This window comes from Sus scrofa, chromosome 13 (assembly GCF_054392235.1).
Source record: "Sus scrofa isolate SSC_HxYL_T2T_F1_AM1 chromosome 13, Sscrofa_HxYL_maternal_Yorkshire_Landrace_v2.0, whole genome shotgun sequence".
In the NCBI taxonomy this organism is placed as follows: Eukaryota; Metazoa; Chordata; class Mammalia; order Artiodactyla; family Suidae; genus Sus; species Sus scrofa.
This window is the reverse complement of record NC_139395.1, coordinates 111057832-111081923: the sequence shown is the minus strand read 5'-3', so window position 1 is coordinate 111081923 and position 24092 is coordinate 111057832. Positions and strand designations below refer to the sequence as shown.

Genomic DNA, 24092 nt, shown 5'->3' with positions numbered 1-24092 from the left:
ATGGGAACCCCCTAGGTGTTCATTTCAATGACTCCATACTTAGTGTCCATTGCTGAGCAGAGCAGCTTACAATGATTACATTTCCTTCTGTAACTTTTCATTTTCCTTTAGTTGACAATTGCTTCATTAACTTAGTTTTATTTGGAGTTATAACTAAAGCTTCCCATACTTTGTGCAAATGTCTCTCAGTAGTTTTCCATGTTGTCAAGCTTGTGAAAAATTCCTTTTTTTCCCCCCTGACAACATCCCATCTAGGGCCCCCATCCTCCTGCCAAAATCTAGGTTGGTGTTCTCTGTGCCTGTTGCACAGCTGCTATTCTGCACCTCTTTCTATGTCATCCTGAAAATTCCTTTCTCCCCTTTAATGTAACTGGATACATGGCTTCCTCTTTGTGGCTTTATCCTCTCATCCTCCATTCCTATATGGAGTGCATTTTCCAGTAGCTTCTGAGAAATTGTGTTTAGGAGATAGGAAAGTCAAAATGCTATTATTTCCTCACCCTTGGCTGGTAGTTTGCCCATCATATATATTCAATGTTACTTCCAACCAAGTATGTGAAAGACAGACATCAGGAAATGAGTATAAACACTTCAGTTACAATTAAAAAATGCACATTTACACATTTCTGCTATTTGTTCTTAACATATTTCACAGGTTCTATGACATAAAACCATCCAGATAAAATTAATTTACTTCATAAATTCCCATATTTTAAACATAAACAAAACTTACTTTATATATATAAAAATATATATATTTTGTCTTACTTTATATGTACAAAATATATATATATTTTGTCTTATTGCCATTTCTTGGGCTGCTCCCGCAGCATATGGAGATTCCCAGGCTAGGGGTCCAATCAGAGCTGTAGCCACTGGCCTACGCCAGAGCCACAGCAACACGGGATCCAAGCCGCGTCTGCAACCTACATCACAGCTCATGGCAATGCCGGATCCTTAATCCCCTGAGCAAGGCCAGGGATCGAACCCACAACCTCATGGTTCCTAGTCAGATTCATTAACCACTGAGCCACGATGAGAACTCCCATTATCTTTTTGCTTAAAATTTTGAAGGCTTGTTCCATGGTCTTCTGGTTCTAAGGTTTTGCTGTTGAGAACACCTGGGCACTCCTTATTCAGGATCCTTCATGTGTATACTCTATTAAGTCTTTGGAATATTTTAGGATGCTTTTCCTTATCTCTCTCTTTTTTTTTTTTTTTTTGGTCTTTTGTCTTTTTAGGGCTGCACCCATGGCATATGGAGGTTCCCAGGCTAGGGGTTGAATCGGAGTTGTAGCTGCTGGCCTATGCCACAGCCACAGCAATGTCAGATCTGAGCCGCATCTGCAACCTACACCACAGCTCACAGCAACACCGAATCCTTAACCCACTGAGCGAGGCCAGGGATCAAACCCGCAACCTCAAGGTTACTAGTCGGGTTCGTTAACCACTGAGCCACGATGGGAACTCCAACTTTTCCTTATCTTTTCAGTTGTGAAATTTCATTATAATGTTACTTTGTGTGGATCTTTATTCATTTATTGTCCTGGGAACTTGGTGGGCACTTTTGATCTGGAGACTTTTTTAAACCTGAAAAATTTCTTGTTTTTTTTGATAACCAACTCTCCTCCATTTTATTTGTTCTCTCTCTAGAAATCTTTTGGATGTATAAATGTTGGAATTCCTGGACAGAACCTTAATTTTCTTATCTTTTCACTCCTATTGTCCATCTCGCCCTTCTTTCTGGAATATTTCCTCAACTTTAATATCCAACATCTTTATTGACTTAAAAAATTTTAGCCATTATATTTTTAATGGCTAAGATTTTTTTCTAGTTTTATGTTGTTCCTGCTCTCTCATCCTGTTCTTCTTTCATTGATGCAATATCTTCTTGTCCCTCACCAAATATATTAACATCATTTCTTACACTGTTTTATTTTTCTTCTATTTACTTGACCTCTTTTTTTTATATATCCATGGCTTTATTTGAATGTCAGGTGATTCTTAGATTTCTGTTCACATTTAAGAGTAAAGCACTAAAAGTGTGCTTGGATGGCGTTCGGCACTGTGGGAGCAATTAGGGCACTTGCCACTTTTCCCCACAACAATGTCAAGATCTGTTAGTTTTTTTCCTGAGATAGTTCATTTCCTCCCAAGAAATATTTTATTATTTCCTGCCTGGGGAAAGTGTAACTTGGCTGCTAGTGACCAGGAGGTAAATGAGAGGAGAGATCTGGGGGTCTCAAACTTCATAATTCTTTGTTTTCAGCCTCACTTTACCTCCCTTTGTGCCTGGTACTCCTCAGACCAGAGCCTGTTGCCTACCCAACAGTTCCACTTGGATGTCTCATGAACACCTCAAGCTCAAGATGACGAAACCCAGGCCTCCATCTTCCCCCCAGAAACCAGCTCCACCTATGGTATTCCCTATAGCAGTTGATGGCAGCTCCATTCTTCTGTTGGCTCAGAAGTTCAAAAACCTTGGCATCATTCTTCACTGTTCTTTCTGTCACACCCACATCTAATCTATCAGGAACTTCTGGCTCTACAATACTATTTCTTCAAAGCAGACCACTTTTAACACTTCCACATCTAAGCTATGATCATCTCTCACCTAGGTTGCTATAATTATTTCCTTCCTGCCTGCCTTCCTTTCTCTTTCTTTCTTTCCCTTTCTTTCTTTCCTTTCTTTCCTTCCTTTCTTCTCTTCCTTCCCTCCTTCCTCCTTCCCTCCCTTCCTCCTTCCTTCCTGTCTTTTTCTTTCTTTCTTTCTTTCTTTCTTTCTTTCTTTCTTTCTTTCTTTCTTTCTTTCTTTCTTTCTTTCTTTCTTTCTTTTCTTTCCTTCCTTCCTTCCTTCCTTCCTTCCTTCCTTCCTCTCTTTCTCTTTCTTTCTTTCCTCATCCACAGCATGGAAAAATCCCAGACCAGGGATTAAACCTACACCCCTGCAATAACAACACTGGATCCTTAACCCACTGTGCCAAAGGGAACTCAATTACAATTATTTCTTAACATGTCTCTCTGCCCTTACATTTTCCCCTTTGTAATTTATTCTTTTTTTGTGTATGTCTTTTAAGGGCCATACCTACAGCATATGGAGGTTCCCAGGCTAGGGGTCCCATCAGAGCTCCAGCTGCTGGCCTACACCATAGCCACAGCAATGCAGGATCTGAGCCACATCTGTGACTTACACCAGAGCTCACAGCAACACAGGATCCTTAATCCACTGATCGAGGCCAGGGGTCAAACCTGCATCCTCATGGATATTAGTTGGGTTTGTTATCACTGAGCCTCAATGGGAACTCCAGCCCATTTGTAATTTATTCTAATTCCAGGCCAAAGGGATTCTTTAGAAATGTTAAGTCAAAGCATATCATTTCTTTGTCCAAAATTCAGAGGGCCCCAAAAGACCTGGGTCCTGTAATCTTGCTAAACACATCTGCCTCAACTCTCTTTTCTCCTTGCTCTCTACAGCCAAATTGGTGTCCTTGATGTTCCAAACAGTAGGCTGCCTCCACGCCAGGGCCTCTGCACTGTTTCTCCAGCCAGAAATACCACCCTTATCTCCCTCCCAGTTACTCACTTTACTCTTTCAAGTCTTTACCTTCTCCGTGATCACCCCCAACTCCCAGCCTTCCCATTCCTATTCTCATCACCCTTTTCTACTGTGTCTTTTTTCCATAATAATTATCACTTTTTTTTCCCCCTGTCTTTTGTCTTTTAGGGCTGCACTGTGGCATATGGAAGTTCCCAGGCTAGGGGTTGAATCGGAGCTACAGCTGCCAGCCTACACCACAGCTCACGGCAATGCCAGATCCTTAACCCAAGGAGCGAGGCCAGGACTTGAAACTGAATCCTCATGGATACTAGTCGGGTTCATTAATCGCTGAGCCAAAACGGGAACTCCACAATTATCACCTCCTAATAGTCTACATAATTTTAATTTTTTAATTGTTTTACCATTTATTTCCTATCTCTCCTGCTAGAACAAATGTGTCCCACAAGAATGGGGATTTTTGTCTATTTGATTCCTATTTCTAACCCATGCATCAAGAACAATGCCTAGTGTCTAGCAGGCACTCAAAAATATTAGTTCAATATGAATACATGAATGAGGCAAGTTGTAGATCTGAGTAATTTTACTCTAACCTGGTCTTCTCTGGGCCAACCCGAGTGTTGTGAGATATCATTTAAAATGCATTCTGTAGGTGTTTTGAGAAAGGCGCTTGCAAGATTTGTAATGTTTTTGAGAAGGGAGTAGGGGAAATGGATGGGAGAAATGAAATCTCATCCTCTTTCCCTTTCACAATTTTTCTTTTCTTTTCTTTTCTTTTTTTCTTTTGGTCCCAGTATCTCCCTTTATTGCTTTCTGTTAGGTTTTGCATGAATTCTTACATCATTTTGTTTTTTTCTCTTGTCTTTTTAGATAAAAGCACCCATTTCTAGGGATAATTGGGTTTCATCGCTAAACATACTTCCAGTTTCCATGCTAATAATGCATTCTCATTTCTCCTCCAAGTAAAGGAGAATATTGATAATATTAAACTTTCTTTTTCTTTCTACTGCTTCCCTCTATCCATTCCCTCCATCCACTGGTGCTTTAAAAACAATGATCACAAAAATGGATTTTATTGTATAAGTAAATTCTGGGTTGACTCTACTAGAGTTTCAGAAAAGGATCTGTAAATATCTCATTTAGTTATAATTTGGTATGACTGCCTTCACTGAAACTAGTCACACTGGTCATCTTTCAGAATTCAAAACAGGAGTTCCCATCGTGGCTCAGGAGTAACGAAGCTAATATCCAAGAGGACATGGGTTCAATCCCTGACCGCACTCAGTGGCTTAAGGATCCGGCCTTGCCATGAGCTATGGTATAGGTTGCAAATGTGGCTCGGATCTGGCATTGCTGTGACTGTGGTATAGGCTGGCAGCTACAGCTCCAACTTCACCCCTGGCCTGGGAACTTCCATATGCAATGGGTGTGGCCTAAAACAACAACAACAAGAATGTAAAACAAAACATAACATAAAGATGCCTTTAGAAAGGATGTATGAAGTTCAAACTGCAAAGGTTGACGTCTTGTGGCTTGTAATCTTTTCTAGTATTTTAACATTGGCAATTACTCCTCAAAATAGAAGTGGCATTTTCAAAAATCCTTAGATGCCTGGGGGGGGGGTTTGTAGGGTACAAGGGGTGTCTCTATACATTTTATACAGGTGGCAAGGGCCTATTTTGTAACCTGTGGAGACCTGAATCTTTAGCATATAAGGCTTTCCTAAATTTCCAATCATATTGGACATAATGGCATTTTCTTATAAAGCAAACACATTTGTTCTTTGAAACTAATGGAAGAGTTAATTTTTTTTCCCCTGTGTAATTTAAGCATATCAATTTAAAATTATATAGTTAAACATATATAACTAGCATGTGGATGAGCATGACTCATGATAATGTAATTACAACCCAAATTTATTTTTTCTCTCCCACTGGCCCTTTACATTCAGTGAGAACAATGAAAACTTGGCACTGATGAAAACTCAGACTGGTCCCTCAGCTTTGCTGCCCATTCTTGGGTAATAGAGAGTCCTGATATCTTTTTAGATCATAAACACAGCCTCTAAAGATCTCAGTCAAATCTCCAAACTCAAATTCCATTCCCTTTCCTAGCTGGGACCTGCTGAGATAAATGCCTGCAGCAGGGAGTAGTGAGAGGGAGCATGGTGGCTTCTCTATTCCTCTACTTTCTGCTTCTCCCCTGAGCCCTTCTTCTACTAGCTCTGGCTGTCCAGCTCCAGCTCCCATGCCCCAGGAGGCTGTCCTCCTAGAGGACAGACCCTACATGACTCCACATAGGAAACATTTGCAGTTGCCCTCCTGGTTACTCCCAGGGAGGGTATACTCTTCTGGCTGTACCACTAGAGTAGAGATCCAGCCCCCTTCTCCATCTCTAGATTTCCCAGATACGAGTCAGGTCTGCTCCCCAACCACGGGGATCAGGCAGCTCTCCACCATCAACCAGGGCTGAAATGAAGGGGCAGCTCCCTGCCCTGCTCAAGCGGGAAGGCGCTCACAGCATAGTTTCCTCCAGATATGCCCTTATCTCTAGATCCTCTGTCCTCCTCTCTTTCAATCATTACATTCTTTAAGCAAGCTGAGCAGGCTCTAGAGGCATAGAACTGAGAGGGAAAGCTTGGTTTACAGCAGAATGCCCATTCATAAATGGGGAGGGGAACTGCAATTTCCCCCATTGTAATAACTACTGCAGGCAGGGATCCACAGGGGATGTCAAAACCAAGTTGTAAGGGACGAGGCTATTCATGCGGTCTCAAAGAATCACACCCCAACTTATTTACTCATTACCAAGTCACAGAGTAGTCATGGTGGGAAACTGACACATCATCTTACCCGAGTGATCAACTTTAACATGACCAATAATGGGATACAATGGCCCTCCTGGGCCCTCGAAGAGACACACTGAGAAGGAGCCAACAATACCTGTGTCATCTTCTTGCCAAAGATGTTTGAGCTTAATCTAATCATGAAAAAACAATCCGATAAATCCAAGCTGAGAGACATTCTCCAAAACAACTGGCTTGGATTTTTAAACAAATGTCAATTTCATTAACAAAAAAAAAAAAAAAAAAAAAAAAAAAAAAAAAAAGAAAAGAAAGGTGGAGGAAATGCCTTAGACTAAAAGAGGTTAAAAAGTCATGACAACTAAATGGGATTCTTAATTAAATCATAGACTCACCTCCCTCTCAAACAACAATAACAACAACATCAAAATCCTATAAAGGACATTTTAAGAAATTTGAGTATGGCTTGTGTAGATAATGGTAGTGTATTAAAGTCCTTGAATGTGATGATGTGTTATGCTTGTGTCGAAGAATGTCCAGTCTCGGGAGATAAAGAAAGTATTTATGGGAGTTCCCGTCATGGCTCAGTGGTTAACGAATCCGACTAGGAACCATGAGGTTGCGGGTTCAATCCCTGGTCTTGCTCAGTGGGTTAGGGATCCGGCATTGCCGGGAGCTGTGGTATAGGTCACAGACACGGCTTGGATCCTGCATTGCTGTGGCTCTGGCGCAGGCCGGCGGCTACAGCTCTGATTCAACCCCTACCCTGGGAATCTCCATATGCCACGGGAGCGGCCCAAGAAATGGTAAAAAGACAAAAAGATAAAGAAAAAGAAAAAGAAAAAAAAAAAAAAGAAAGTACTTATGGGTGAAACATCACAATGTGAGAAAGTAAGAGAGGGAAAAATAGAGGCAAAATATAGCATATAGTACAATTTGGTAAATCCAGGTAAAGGGTGTTGGCTGTTTATTTTTTCAACATTTCTGTAGGTTTTTAATTTCTCAAAATGAAACATTGGTGGGGGTGGGGGGAACAAAGAGATATGGAGCCAACCCCTGCCCTTTTCCTTTGCAAGTATATCAATGGAGATTTGACATCTCTCTTTGAAATTTTGTTTCATTTGTGTCTTGCTGCCTGGTTGAAACTTTAATAATGACATCGTACTAAGACAATATATATATATTTTCCTAGAAGTATAAACATATGTGACAATAATGATCTCATAATATTTGTATAGGACATTACAATTTATAAAATATTTCCATTTGTATTATCTCATGGTATTATCACAACAATCTTGGAAATAACTAGACAAGGTCATATTTTCACTCTTCCTATTTTCCAAATGAAAAACTGAGCAGCAAAATCTCTGAGCAACTCAAGCAAACACATACACCTAAGACTAGCACCCTTGTCCCCTGATTGTAGACCTCATATTTTCCCACTACACATATGAAACACCCAGGAAGGCTTTAACAAAGACATTGACTCTCTCATTATTTTCTTTTTAACAGAAAGTAAGAGAGAATCTTAAGTGTTTCTGTTTATCCCCACTGTCTGGGAATCCCAGATTAGCAATGACAAAGGTGGCTCTGCTCACCCCCATTGAATCTGCATGCTTAGTATATCCTGAGTGAGATGTTGCTGTGACAGGCAGCTAAAACCCACACCCCCACCTGCCTGGGCTGAAGAACTAGATAATGTTAGTCTCTGAGCCCTACACTCAAGTCATTGCAGATCAGCTGCAACACAGTAAGGAGCTTATAGAGATGAATTCCCCTGAGACTGAGTCCACCTCCCCTCACAATATGGAGGTAAATCTTGTCACAACTCCAGCTATCTTTCAGGGAGGTAACACCTCACAACAGAAGGAAGCACACATGAGTCACAAACCCACAGCCTCAGAATGCTAAGCAGCTCTGTTTCCACCTGGCAGCTGTGGTGAGCAGAAACTGTCTCCGTTCTTTCTCTTTCTTTTTTTCTCAACTAAAAACAACTGAAGGAAAAAAAAATAACAAAAAACCATCCTTTCTGAGCTTGGTGAGGGCCACAAATGTGTGAGGAGGTTCAATAGGCCCTTAGCCATGTGGCCCACATTGCTTCTTCTTGTATCGTACTCGTTAATGGCAGTTGAATTCCTTCTGCTTTCACTGCTGACTGAGAGGTGAAGAAAGGGAAAAAAGGGAAAGAGAGTAGACGAAGTAGGTGAATTGCACAGAATATAAGCAGGATCCTCCCCTCCAACCAGGAGTTTATGAAATGAGGTTGGGAATCTTTGATTTCCAAAGTAAGCACAAAATACAGCACCAAACTATTACAAGTTATTGTTGGGAATATAGTTTTCTTTAAAGCCAGCTTGTCACATATTTTCTGCACCTTGGCAGTCTTAACTTCTCGGTATGTTCTAGTAGAGGTAGTTGTTATAAAATGCCTGTTCTCTCTATGGAATCTAGTTGGGAAACAATCGTTTGTTAATCAGGGCTCTGTTCCTGATGGATGCATGTCAAGATGAATCATGTTCAAAACTCTGGGAGCCTCTGTTAACTCCAGAAATTTTTCCAATGGCCCCAGAAATTGACTGCACATCTGACACAGCATTGTCAACAACTAAGGGTGGTGAAATCTGTAATATGCCTTTGCTGTGTTACTGAAGATTATTCAGTTCTGTTCAAGAATGTAAGAAAAATGAATAAGGAGGAGAAGTGAAACTGGGTAGAGAAACAAGTAGCTTGTGAGATAGGTAGAATTCACAGAATGTACATGGTAAGACTAAGTGGATTACTAAGCTCTGAGTCCTGGTAGCCACAAAGCAGAAAATGTGTGTGCTAAGCACTAAGAGGGAAGGATGGTATTCACAATGCATTCACATGTCTACAACGCAAAACATGAAACATTCAAAATACACTAAATATACATGAACCATATGAGGACTCAAATGAGGTCTTAAACCAGCCACCGACTGATGACCCCATTTCTGGCATCAAAAATCCTCTGTGCAAGAAATACAGAGTCCACAGCTGCACATCAGGCTAACTGGGGAGCTACAGTTAATGGCCAGATGGAACTGTCCCCAAGTCTTTCCAATAGAGGTGTGCTATTTGATCTAGGCATCTTCTGCCTGCCAAGCTTCTTTGTTCAAACCTCAACCCTGACTATATAACCACATCACCACTGGGAATGCCAAAGTGGCAGAGAGAGAGAACAGGTCATATGAACAGTGTATGCCCCAATATTCAGGTACTTGGGTCCCTTACCTGCTTGTAATCTATCCTAATTGTTTAAATTACCCCTATCCCATCCTCCTTGCATTTCAATATGCTTTTGACTTGATTTAATACACCATGTGATTCATACATTTTTATTTTTATTGTTATTTTTGTCTCTTTACGGCCGCGCTCACAGGTTCCCAGGCTAGGGGTCTAATCAGAGCTACAGCTGCTAGTCTACACCACAGCCACAGTAACGCCAGATCCGAGCCGTGTCTTCAACCTACACTGTAGCTCATGGCAATGCCGGATCCTTAACCCACTGAGCGAGGCCAGGGATCCAACCCGCAACTTCATGGTTCCTAGTTGGATTTGTTTCCGCTGAGCCACGACGGGAACTCCGATTCATACATTTTAATTTGTTACATGAGACTTTCTGTTTTAGGACTTCTAGGATTACCTGATTGTGGACTACTATTAAGATCTTTTCCTTATGACAAATTTACTGCAGGGCTATGTTAACAATAACAACAAAAAATAATAGCTCTAATTTTGCATAATTACTATGTACTAGGCACCATTCTAAGCATTATATATATATATATATATATATATATATATAATCTCAAATAATCCTAATAACCCTATACAGTAGATACTATTTCTTGCATTTTACAGATAAGGAAACTGAGGAGAAGAGAAGTTAAATAACTTGCCAAAGATCATACAGTTAGTAAGAAACAGAAAAATGATTTGAAGAAGGGTCTGTCTGACTCCAAGGACATGCCAGTTCTATTCTAAGGGAGGCCAAACTATTCTCTTTTTTTGTTTGTTTTGTTTTTTGTCTTTTTGCCATTTCTAGGGCCACTACCATGGCATACGGAGGTTGCCAGGCTAGGGGTCTAATTGGAGCTGTAGCTGCCGGCCTATGCCATAGCCACAGCAACGCGGGATCCGAGCCGTGCCCGCAACCTACACCACAGCTCATGGCAACACCGGATCCTTAACCCACTGAGCAAGGCCAGGGATTGAACCTGAAACCTCATGGTTCCTAGTCGGATTTGTTAACCACTGAGCCACGACGGGAACTCTGAGGCCGAGCTATTCGTCCACGTTCTTCTCAGTTAGACCTTACCCTTCAACACTACCCATCCCCCTCCCATTATCTAATGTAACTTTCTTACTTATTGTCCGTATCCCCCACAAGAGTGTAATTTCTATAAGGGGAGGAAGTTTGCCTGATTTATTAATTTCTGCAACTCCCAGTGCCTGGAAAAGTGCTTGACATATAGTAGATATTCAATGAATATCAATTGAATGAATGAATGAATCCTATTAGTTTTTTCTAAATACACATTTGAAAATAAATTCATAAGCTTGAGATCACCTCTCAATTGAATAAATTAATCCTAGAAAATCTACAATTATGTAATTTTAAAGGGAATGGAGGATTTCAGAAAATTCCAAGGAGGAAAAATAAATGGGCTAGAAGGAGTTCTCACTGTGGCACAGTGGGTTAAGGATCTGGCATTACTACAGCTGTGGTGCTGGTCACAGTTGCGCCTTGGATTCAGTCCCTGGTTCAGGAACTTCCATATGCTGTAGGTATGGCAAAAAAAAAAAAAAAAAAAAAAAAAAGGCTGGGGAGGCTAGCAGAAAATTCCATTGCCAACTCTGTACCCTGATTTCTACACAGGCTTAACATAGACATTGGTTGGTTGACCCTGCATCTTGGTCACTTTCATTTGATTTTCATCATATTATAATTTTAGGGTCTTAGACATTTCCTATGCTTACCTCTGAGAAGAGATCCAGAGAAAGGGGATTTCATATGTATGTGCATTAAACAGGACATTCTAGAAATGGGACTTAATGTTTCTTTCCCCTGTTGTGAGTGAGGTGTTGTACCCATACTGTTAACTCCTGCTTCTAGAAGTCAGTTTTATATCCATTTTCAGGTGAGCAGACTGAGCCTCAGGATAGTAACTTTCCCTAGGTATACAGTCCAATAGGCATGTAGCAAAGCCAGGATTTGAAGTTGTGTCTATCTAATGCCCTCTGAGTTGACTTTGCTAAAATATTGCCCTAAAGAGGAGGAGGCTCACAATGAACAGAAACAAGATTTTTCTATAAAACCACACCAGAGGAGTTCCCATCGTGGCTCAGAAGAAATGAATCCATGAGGGCGCAGGTTCAATGCCTGGCCTCGCTTAGTGGGTTAAGGATCTGGTGTTGCCGCGAGCTGTAGTGTAGGTCGCAGACACAGCTCAGATCTGGCATTACTGTGGCTGTGGCTGTGGCTGTGGCGTAGGCCAGCAGCTACAGCTCTGATTGGACCCCTGGGAACCTCCATGAGCCTCAAGTTCAGCCTTAAAAAAAAAAAAAAAAAAAAAAGACCAAAAATAAAGATTAAAAAAAACCACACTAGAGACTGAAAGACCAGGAAATGAAGTCAACAATCTCTCAATGTTATTCTTAGAACAGTTGAAATTAATTAATTACTTTCTTTTTTTATGACTTCACTGGATGTTCTATAAGGATAAAATATATATCAGCTGAATAAGTCTAAAGCAGCAGTAAAATTTCTGGTAAATTCATAATTAAGATGGAAATAAAACTGATTTAGTAAAATTGGAGCAATTTTTTTTTTTTTTTTTTTTTTTTTTTTGGCCATGGGCTTGGTAGAGGGTTCGGTTCATCTTCTTGGATATGAAAATCATTTTCTCCAAATTAATTTCTTAAAAACTCAGCTGTTCCAGCCTTTCGAGCCAGGAGGTTAAATTAATCTGGTAGACACCAGAGACCCTCCAAGCATCATGGCCAAGGTCATAAATGAAATGAATTAGATAATTTTAATTTGATACAGTAATCCTCAGGGGCAAATGAACTGCCAAAGAATCATCCCTCCATTCATTTCTGTTCATTTAGGTATCAATCAGCTTTCTAAAGAGACATCTGGCATCTGGATACTGCCATTAAGGCATATGAAATGAAATGGGATGAAAGAGTGTCCTGGGGCTGTTTGCCAGCAAATTATCCTTCTTAACATCACCCTGAAATATGCTGAACCAGTTCAGGTACCAGGATGTTTACAGGTGTTAGGAAACCAAAATAGATTTTCAAGTAGATAAACATGAATCTGGGTCTATTTAACTTTAGAAATTCATTCATTCAATGGTTCAAACAACTTGCTCACTCATTCATCCAGTCATTCATCTGTCCATTCATCCATCCATCTATCCATCCAATAAATATTTATTGAGCACCCACTGTGTGTCTGTGCTCTGCTAGAATGGAACTAGAGTTTATGGACATGTGTGGTCAAATATAGTAGCTACCGGCCCCATGTTGTTACTGAGCACTTGTTTTATTTATTTATTTATTGCTTTTTAGGGCTATACCCAAGGCATATGGAGGTTCCCAGGCTAGGAGTCAAATCAGAGCTACAGCTTCCAGACTCCACCTCAGCCACAGCAATGCAGGATCCAAGTCGCGTCTGCGACCTACACCAGAGCTCATAGTAACACCAGATTCTTAATCCACTGATTGAGGCCAGGGATCAAACTCGCAGGCAACCTCATGGTTCCTAGTCAGATTCACATCTGCTGCGCCACAATGGGAACCCCAGTTATTGAACATTTGAAACGTGGCTGGCCCAAATTAAGATATGCTGTAAGTGTAAAGTACATAATATATTTCAAAGACTTAGTATGAAAAAATTTTTAAATAGTTCCTTGATTCATTGTGGTTAGTATTTCTAGGTTTGGGGGTGGTCATTGAATTTTTGTTCTGAAAACTTTACTTTGGATGCTAAATATCTAAACCCAGTGTTATTTAAAAAGTAGAGAAAACTTGGGATACTGCAAAGTTTGCCACCCTCTGGTCTTTCTTGAGCTGTCACCGAATGTCCTAAATTCCTGAATATCCATGGATTCCTGCTGGCATAAGGTGACACTAAAAAAGATGGCTTAAAAGAAGTAAATTTTTATGGAATGGGTTATTTGACATGATGATGTTATATGAATTAAGTGAAGCTAACTTTAATCTTGTCTCTCTTATTTGAAATAAGACATCTGGTTTGTTTTATGTCTGTATTGACCTATTAGCAGGAAAGCAAAGTAAATAAAGTGAACCACAATTAGGTTGGAAATAATATCTAATGACCCAGGAAGTTTGTGAGATTAACTGACTTTAGCAAAAAATCCTAAATAAATAAAGGTTAGAAGGCTCAATTCCAAGTGTTTTTTTAAATTAAAATTTAACGAAAATGTAATTTAATTAGAAAAATCAAATTTTCAGATCAATGAATTTAGTGGCCTTTCTTCTTTTCTTTTTAAAAATGCTATATAGGAGTTCCCGTCGTGGTGCAGTGGTTAACGAATCTGACTAGGAACCGTGAGGTTGCGGGTTCAATCCCTGGCCTTGCTCAGTGGGTTGGGGACTGGGTGTTGCTGTGAGCTGTGGTGTAGGTTGCAGGCACGGCTCGGATCCCGAGTTGCTGTGGCTCTGGCATAGGCCTGTGGCTACAGCTCCGATTAGACCCCTAGGCTGAGAACCTTCATATGCCGCAGGAGCAGCCCTTAAAAAAAAAAAAAAGACAAAAAAAAAAAAATGCTATATCAACTGAGTCCCCTCCTTCTTCTGTTTTTCACAAGTGGTACATGGTTTATAGCCTCCTTTCCTGCCCACAGTCATGCTCAATCACTTCCTTCCTGGAGCAATAAGGAGAATATAGATGGAGAAATTAGGCTGGCATTTGAGAATGACAGAAAACCATACCAAAAACCTCCTAATGCAGGTTCTCAAACACACAAATGCTCTGGGTCTGTCTTTGTCCAGCATTATTCATGTTGGAATGAAAACTTTCTCTTGCCTAATAAGTTAGAGAGATGATTTTGAAATATACTTTGGGGATTTATGAACCTGAGAGACTTAAGAATATGAGCACTATGGAGCCCAAGGAACTGTCAGTGAATCTGCTGGGAAGAACACAGCAGCATAAGAAAGACGAAATGGGACATAGGGCTGATTTTTTTTTTTTTTCTGGGATTGGAAAATATGCCATCAATGCCAGATATCATAGCAGAGACAGATGGCATGGCAGATGCTGTGAAAGAAAAATGACTTACTACTAGGTGAACCATAAAAAATAAACAAGAAGGACAGAGGAAAAAACACACAAGTTCCCCTCTGTCTTCAGCAACATCTTCCCAAAGCTGTAAAATGTCTAATTGCAGTCCACAGGGTTGCAGATTGCAAATGAAGTGTCTCGCCCCTTTCTCAAATGACTGCACTTTTGAAATTTATAGTCATTCTTGAGAGGACTCACTTTTTGTCCATGGGCTCTCTAAGGAAGAAAGGAAGGCAACAACTAATTTGATACATGATGTCAATATATTATGAAGACAAACTGCTAATCTTTTTCTGGCTCAATTGTTTGCCATCTGATATGTAGAAACTGGATGAAACTCATGTTGGTTTATTCTAGAAATGTTCCAATTAACATCCTTTCACAGTGTGAATCAAATGAATGGGGTTGGCATTTTAATAAATTTAAATTAGAGTTGTTTAAAATGAGTCTTAGAAAGCTGGGCTGGGCTCTCTCATTAGTTCCCTGGTGTTTAAAATAGCTGGCCTGGAAAAATTATAAGTTAGGGCATGTTAGGGCATGGATCCATGGAGTTGATGGGGAATAGTTAAGTTCAATAAAAATGATCTACAAAAGCTAAGGTACATGTATATAGAACAGCGCCAACATATGTAGATTTAATACATGAACATTCAGCGATATGCACTTGGAAACAACTGTTCCATCACTTACATTAGGCAGAAATGGATGGAATTGAGCCTAAAATTGCCAATGTTAGTTGCTAAAATAAGAAAAGTATGTGAATGATATTAAAGCCGTTACAAAAAAAAAGTCTGGGCAAGTACCTAGTGGTGGTTGTGTCATTACATTTGGAGAAGAAATTGAATAAAGGCTACAGAGTAACACTGACTAACAATTACTTTTCAAGGGTAATTTTGATTATATTTAAAATTTACTTTTTTATATTGTTTTCAGAAACTCTAATAGCCTTCCTAAGGCAGCCCCCATTGTCCCACTGTATATGAAAAAAATTTCACTCATATACACACATATGATTTATAAAATCACTGTAAAAATGAAACTTAGTAACAACATGGAATGCAGACATAGCTCAGACACTTTTTTTTTTAAAGAGGAGAAAATGCACCCAAGGCCATCTGGCAATCCCTGTCTATTTCTTATTTTGTTTTTATTTTCTGTTTCTTCTTCTCTCTGTTGCCCAGATCAGAGTTTTCCTCTGTTATAGTAAAGTAGGAAAGATTAAATGTAGAGAATGAGTTTCTAGAGACTAATACCAAACTGGCCCTTCCATCTGGCTCACCTTGGACAAATGAGTATACTGCTTGAGAATGCACACTTTCTGAAAAGCTGGGGAGACACCACAGGAAGTTATTTCAATCTGGAACAAGTTCTATGTGGGGAACTGCCTGTAGTGTGTCCCTGCTAAGTCATTCTAGGGGATTAAGCATCAGAGTCCGATGCACCAGTCAGGAGTGGATTTCCCTTTGGTGTGGAGTCCAGGAGAGCAGGCTACATTCCAACATTTCAGCATAAGGTCGTTAACTGCTGCAGAGCTATGAAATGCCATGTTCCTCGACCTTATCAACAAGGGCAAATCTCTGACACCTTTCATTAGGCTTCCAAAGTTGGACAATGACTCATGATAAAACAGCTTCCTATTCTGCTTTGTAGAATTTTCTGTAAGAAACTCAGGGAAAATGTAAATATTCTATAATTCCAGTGGACACTGGACAATGCTGCAGTAGTACATTCTATTAGGCAGCAATCTTTTTTTTTTTAAGTTTAGAAGCTCCCTTCTAATAAATGTCAACATATAACCAGTGTTTATATAAAAGATACCATTATCTTATCAGTATCACATAGTTTGGCTCCTGATGGAGAATTTTCTCCTTCTATAGGTATATAATGCAAATTATAATGTTTTCTGTTTCAGAGACTTCTACATTACATTCCTCAGATTAATGTTGTAGAATGGGCAAAATGAGCCAAAAAAGAAAAAAAGATCTTGAAAAATCCCAGATGTTCTTCTATCCTGTACATAGCATAATTGCAAAGGACATTTTTCCAAAGAGGAAAATAGTCACTAGGCACTTAAAATAGGAAGCAATTTCTGTCTTTCACAGCCACCACTAAATGGCATTTTACTTGACAACTGTGCTCACGTAATAGCTTCAGCTCAATTTTAATGTGGCATTTGTGGCATTAAGAATAGTGACATCATATTATCCTTGCAATAAGCACTTCTTCTTCTTTTTTTTTTTTTTTTTTTTTTTGGTCTTTTGTCTTTTTAGGTAAGTTCCCAGGCCAGAGGTCCAAACGGAGCTGCAGCTGATGGGCTACTCCACAGCCACAGCAATGCCAGATGCCAGATCCAAGCTGGCATTTGAGCTACACCACAGCTCACCTCCACACCAGATCCTTAACCCACTGAGCAAAGCCAGGGATCACACCTTTGTCCTCATGGATGCTAGCCAGATTCATTTCCACTGAGCCATGACAGGAATTCTAGCACTTGTAGCACTAATAAAATATTTACGAATTGCTTTATCAAACACCTATTCTTTGCTTTGATAAAAATATGCATTTTCTGTCATTTCTATGGGTAATTTTTATTACAAATTTCCAATACTGGTACTGCTTTATAAAGACTCCCCATTTACTCAAATCAAGAGAGCAGAAAATTCTAGGAGAAAATTAGATATATAAATATGTATTTTAAACACTTTTCTGCAATTGAGAAAGACATTAAATGGCAAGGAAAATAGTTTCCATAACTTTTTTTTTTCAGAAATGCAACCTACTGAAACATTTATATGTGCTTCAATCATTCATAACTTTTATAACCCTCCAGCAAGCACAAACCTTTACAGAACCAGATTTACTACAAAATTCTGAAATTCCTTTTGAATTATTAAAACTAAATTTACTTTAGTATAATTTTACGTCAAATATTCTAATTTTTTTTAAAGTGTGTAAATCCATGTTATATAGTAAACTCAAATAACCAGAACATTATTTTTTCCCTTTTCCAAAATATCTTTGTTCCATTCACCTCAGGTATATGATAATCCATATGATATAAGTCTCAATTAGCTAAAACATCCTTTTAAATTTGTCCTCCCAAACTATCCTCTTTCTCAATCATCCTAATAAATGCAAATTGAAGAAAATCTCATTTTAGGAATATTCTGAAAACTTCCACAGGGAGATGCTTAAATAGTCTTCAAACAGTTTTAACAGAAAGAGGATAAAATGTAGCAACTCCTTGAGAATCAAAAACCAAACTGCAAGGAAGAGTCTCACTTTGAAGTAGTCATTCCTGTAAAGCTCATGGTAGCACTAAGCACTTCTAACCACAGATTGAAAACTAATCAGACCAAGAGTCATTACAAAGTAGGAAGACCCACAGAGAACTCACTCCAAAATGATGGCTGGGTTATAAACTTCCAATTATTTTTATTGTTTTAGTTGATGAAATCACAGAAGTGAAACGAACCTGGAGAAAGTGAGCACTGTAATGGCAGGAGCCACTAAGCCCATTGCAAGGACTTAAAAATTAATGGAGATACAAGTTGTAGAGCACTGCCTTTGCAGGTAAATATTGAGGCTGAAAAACATCGACTGGAAAGGTTTTTGTTTTTCACATTCAATCAAATCAGTCTGAATATATTTCATTTCCTACTGTGAGTGGAAAAAGTCATCAAGCTAGAATCAATAACCTTTAAATTTCCTCACTCACCTTCCATGGGGGTGTTACTGTCTGGTCGATTTGCAAAAACTACATCCACATACTCAAGCTGCAGCCTCTGGAGGGAGCCCTTCAATCCTGGGAAGAGAAGCAGGAAAACCTTAAAAACATGAGCACAATTAGAAACAATTGAAGCTTGGTTTCCTCCAAAAATTTACTTTTTTTTTTTTGAAAAAGCATTGGACTGGTTTATAAAAGATGTTAAATAGAATGATGTCTTCATTGGCTCCTAGGACACTTCAAAAATATATAGAAGTCTGACTTTTTTTTTTTGGTAGGGCCGCATCCTCGGCGTATGGAAGTTCCCAGGCTAGGGGTCGAATCAGAGCTGCAGCTGCTGGCCTATTTCACGGCTCATGGCAACACCGGATCCTTAACCCACTGAGTGAGGCCAGGGAACAAACCCTAGTCCTCCTCATCTATACTAGTCAGCTTCATTACCGCTTAACCACAATGGGTACTCTTACAGAAGGCTGACTCTGTCCCCAACAAAGAAAAGCCTTAGAACGGTATTAGTGCTCCTGCCCCACTGGAAATCCACACTTAGTAATGACCTTTCACAGTGGCTCCTGTGTGGCTATAACTAAGAGCAAAGTTTAGAATAAAATGCAGCCTAAGAGTTTAGCTTCTTTCTTCTTAAAAAATGCAAATTAAAGTCATATTTTGAATTACCCAATGGGTTTGTAGTGGGATGGAGATATATTTATTGCACATCAAAGACCTTAAAATGATGTAAATCTTAAATAGATGACCGACAACCCCATTTCTTTTTTTGGTCTTTTTGCTATTTCTTTGGGCCGCTTCTGCGGCATATGGAGGTTCCCAGGCTAGGGGTCTAATCGGAGCTGTAGCCACCGACCTACACCAGAGCCACAGCAGCGCGGGATCTGAGCCGCGTCTGCAACCTACACCACAGCTCACAGCAACGCCGGATCGTTAACCCACTGAGCAAGGGCAGGGACCGAACCCGCAACCTCATGGTTCCTAGTCGGATTCGTTAACCACTGCGCCACGACGGGAACTCCGACAACTCCATTTCTATGTACATGCTTTTGTTTGTTTGTTTGTTTGTTTTCTCTATTTTTTTCAGGACTGCACCCTTGGCATATGGAAGTTTCCAGGCTAGGGGCTGAATTGGAGACGCAGCTGCTGGCCTATGCCACAGCTCACAGAAATGCCAGATCCTTAACCCACTGATCGAGGCCAGGGATCCAACCCTCATCCTCATGGATACTAGTCGGGTTTGTTACCACTGAGCTACAATAGGAACTCCCTACACATGGGTTTTAATAAGAATAAAAGGGTTGGCAAATGAAGGCTTCACTCAGTATTTTACCAACTGGAACGAAGTTTGAAGAACATTAAATATAGCTGAGCCCTAACATTTCTATTATTCCTCATTCTTTTGAGAAGAAATAAAAATACTGGAAACTGTAAAGATTTAAGAGGCAATATAAAGGAGAGAGTGAGAGCTTAAAAAAAATATGAAACCAATAATCTATGTCTCAGTGCTAACCATTAGGTCACATTCCTATGATTACTTAGAAGAAAAAAATATTTAATTTCAGTAAAATTAATACTTCCCTGAAATAGAATGTATTGTATAAAATATTATGCAACCAAAAGTGTTCAAGAATTATTTTATTTCATTTCTATGAGGCACAGCATTTCCTTACCAGCCTATTTAATTCCACAGGAAGACTGGAGGGTTCTTTTTATTATAGGCATAAAATTAACTGCATGTTAAATGAGACTCTTATAAATTTAAAATTGGCTCATTTAAATTTGATTTTTCAAACTGGTTTATCAGTCAGCCACAATTACTTTTCTGACAGGAAAATGGAGTACTTGAATACAGTTATGGAAATATATTTTCATTCATTGAGAAAGGATTGTCTGTGATGGTAGCTTGTTAAAAGAGGCAGTGATGAAGAGGTTAGGGCAGACAGGTGTTATAAGGTCTAATGCCTGTTCTTAAAAACTGTGGTGAGTTTTAGGCTCAGGGTATTACCTGCTATCTCAATGGACATCTTGCAAATAAATTCATCTTAAAAAGCACAATGATATGAGCCACCTTTTGGAAGCAACAGTATGCATGGAGGAGGTAAAGAGAGGAAAAGATAACAAAGAAAATAATATGTATCCCAAGGTCTAAAAGGTTGGAAATCTGTGCTCTAGTGTGTGATTCCACTTGAGTCATTTGAACTTTTCGTGTGTTACTCGGTTCTCTAATATGCAGTAGAGATACTTACTACCTTCAGAATTGCTGCTCCAAAGAGCAAATAATATCAGTTGACAAGCATTTGGTAAGTGCAACAGTCTATAGAAGTGTCATAATTATAACAGTGGTGCTCACATGTACAAAGATTCATAGCATATGAGGTGCCAAAGACTAAATGCCAAAGATTTTCACTATACATCCTGGTTTTAAATGCCTCCTGGAGGCCTTTAGTGACAGTTCTGACCCATACCTGGCACTGAAAACAAAGTGTCCTTCTTTCTGATGATGACCCTCTCCTTCTGTGTCTCTTTTGAACAGCTGGGTGCGGGCTAAGAATTAACTAGGAGAAGCTACAACTAACTCAGCCTGTTGGGATGCTGTGTGATCAGTCACAACAAAGGTGCTTTCCTCTTCCATGCCCTAAGCATGTACTGAACCTCAATTTGATCCTGAAACTGTGCCAGGCTCTAGGGGGTTTATTCCCAAGGTGCAAATATGAGAACATCTACTGGCATAGGTTTATTGTTAAAGGTAAAAATGTGTAATGGTAAATAATGAGATGGACTTAATATAAAGTTATTGTATTTGGTCATTCCTCATCTTTCAATTATTCTTCTGGAAAGCCTTTTTTCTTGGTATTTAGGCCAAGATTATTCATGTGAGAATATTAGAAATGATGTGTCGCATTGTGTCAGTTCCACCTGGTCCCTACCTTGACTTTGAAACAGAGTAAATGGAGGTTGTTCTCCTAAGAGACACTCTCCACTCACTTCGAAAATCTCAATCTTGTAATCCATGGGATGAATTTTGGATTTTTCTCTACATGAACTGGAAAGGTATTTCTGAGGGGCTGGGAGGTAAGGAACTGGGAGTTAAGTCACAGAGATGATGTTATCAGATCTGTGTTCTGAGCTGGTCACTCAGCCCACTGAGAATGACCTGTGGGGGCAAAAGAGAAAGCAGAGTGGGGGAAACCAGTAAGGAGGTCACTGCAGCAGACCACACTTGGACCAAGTCGGTGAGAAGTGTTCGAATTCAGGACAAGTTGTATGGGTAGAAATAAGAGGACTCCTGGTATGTTGAATATAGAGTGTGGAGGTAGAGGTATCAAGAATTCTTAGATTTTTGGCCTGAGAAATGAAGTGACTGTTAGTAAGATAGGGCAGTCATGAGAGAAGCAGATTGGTGGTGGTTGTGGGAGCTGTGATGGGTTTGAGAGGCACTGGTCAACTACGTGGAGTTCTTGGCAGCTGGGTGGATTGGTCTGGCATTCAGAGAAGTCTATGTGCAAGTAAGGCACAAGGCTTGGGGTCCAGGATATGAAATCAGTCTGGCCTGAACGTCCTTGCCAATGTCTTTTCAGCTTCTTTGGACCTAGTACCCACATTCGTCCAAAGATGAAATGGAGCTAGGTGATCTTTCTGTTTTAATCTTTCACGTGATTGCAAATCAAATCAAGTGGTCCTGCCTTTTTCTATTTGGATGCTCTAATCCTGTAACTAAATTGCAGCAACATAATGACATGCTAAGGAATGTCTCCTTGAGAGCCATTTAGGGTTTATCTCCAATAAACAAATAGTCATGTTCTATCTCCACTTAGTAAATTTTTGATGAGCATTGGCTTGGGGCCAAGTATTGTTTTAAGGTTAAGTAGATGTGCAAAAATGTACTAACCTTGACTCCAGAGGGGACAACTAATCATAACCTAAGGAGGTAAGTGCTCTTCTTCAGTGCATGCGCTTGATGAAGGGACTTCTGACATTAGCCTGTCCCTTGGCACTAACCCAGTGTCTGTGGGAGTGAAAACAGGAGAAGCAAGAGAAACATTCCTTGCTCTTGGGGAGATGTCTAGATGTTAAGTGGAAATTCCTCAAAAGTCCACAGGAGGATAAATTATGTTATGTAAAGAAAACAGCTTTCAAATGACTGTAGTAAAAAGAAATCTAAGTTAATCTCTCTTTTAGGTTCTGAAGTTTAACAGGAACTATATTGTTCATAAGGTGAAATTTAATTTAAATTACACCTATTTCAGGATGATGATGTGTTGTCATCTTCTACTCCTATGGCACATTTGTTTTCCTACCTAGCTTGAAAAAAATGTTGCCTTAAATAACGTACACTATTTCCCTATATAATTTTCTAGCTTCTTCTTGATAGGCCTCTCAGTCATGATTTAAGACACAGTTGCTCCTTTCTACAAAGACTGTGCTGTATTAGAATAATATGAGGGGCTACACCTTAATATTATGAACCTTGATTATTTTGCGGGTGTGGTTTCAGTTTACCATGAACATGGCACATCAGGAAGGAATCCTCTGGTGAATCCATCTGTTTAGAAATTTAGTCTTTAATTGAAAAATCATCAATTACATCCTTTTTAAAAAGTTCAGATTATAGGGTTTAACATTTGCCATTTATTAAAAAGTTTCAAGTGGTACTTTCTCGGATTATTTTCCCCTCCTACCTCTAAAACAAGGAAAGTGAGTTTGTGTTCTGAATCACGTAGCAAAACTGGTGTTTACCTGAAAGGCAAATGCAGTCTTAGACATAGATTTTGCCTATAAAAGAACACAATTTACTTATTCTTACAATTTGACTTACTAAACTATTTCTATTTTTTTGTGTTAGATACTAAAGAAATATGATCTGCTAAATTTTAACACTGGGTTAAACTTGGGTTTAATGAATGTTTGTGGAATGGCTGAATAAACAGAATTTCAGAGCATGAGAGGATCTTGGGATTCCAAATGACATAATAAACCTATTAGTGAAATTTCTACTCCCTCTTTGTGAATCTAAGGAGAATGCTATTCCTAACTGGAACAAAATCAAGGACTTTGGGCTCACTGAAAAGTTCTTTCATATGATTTTTTTTTTCAAAATTACATTTTGCATAAATCAAGCTATTTTAAAAGAGAAAACGAACTCAGGTGGCAAAGGTCATCCAGCACACAAGTGGACTGAACTCTACGTGAATTGGTCTTCTGTCTCGTTCTTTAGCAGTACTTCTCAAATTTAATGTGTGTATGAATTGCCAATGTTGAATAAGGTTACCTTCATCACAGTGAAGCCCATGGATAATGATTTGTAAACCTCTTTGAATTTTATTTTTGCTATAGAAATCACACGCCCCTTCTTTTTTCTGTAAAATTCACTGAATTGCCTCATTTCAGCCTGCTTAGAAATATCCTTTAAGCTGACTCTCTTGCATTCATGAGTGTTTCTGTCTTTGTCAGAAACTATAAACTGCAAAATAACTGTTCACCAACAGTAACAACAACATAATAATTGATCCCAATCCTTCTTCCATGTCAAAAGGTTGAAAATTTGTGTTAGTTTGAATCTGGGTGAGTTTGATTTTCAGCCAAACTGGTTTATCATCCTGAGAGATTAGTTTCTAAGAGAATTCCTGACTTATTTAAAGGGGGGAGAGAATTTGCGGTATTT

The 24092-nt window shown here is 39.3% G+C and overlaps 1 protein-coding gene across 9 annotated transcripts in view; it reads right to left on the bottom strand.

Annotated features, from left to right (window-relative positions):
• The window catches only part of KCNAB1 (potassium voltage-gated channel subfamily A regulatory beta subunit 1), a 391355-nt gene that overhangs the window by 39271 nt on the left and 327992 nt on the right, over positions 1 to 24092 (bottom strand). For all 9 annotated transcript variants that reach the window (XM_021068178.2, XM_084986500.1, XM_084986503.1 and 6 more), the window contains 1 exon segment: positions 18416 to 18502. In XM_021068178.2, coding sequence (XP_020923837.2) covers positions 18416 to 18502 — 87 coding nt within the window.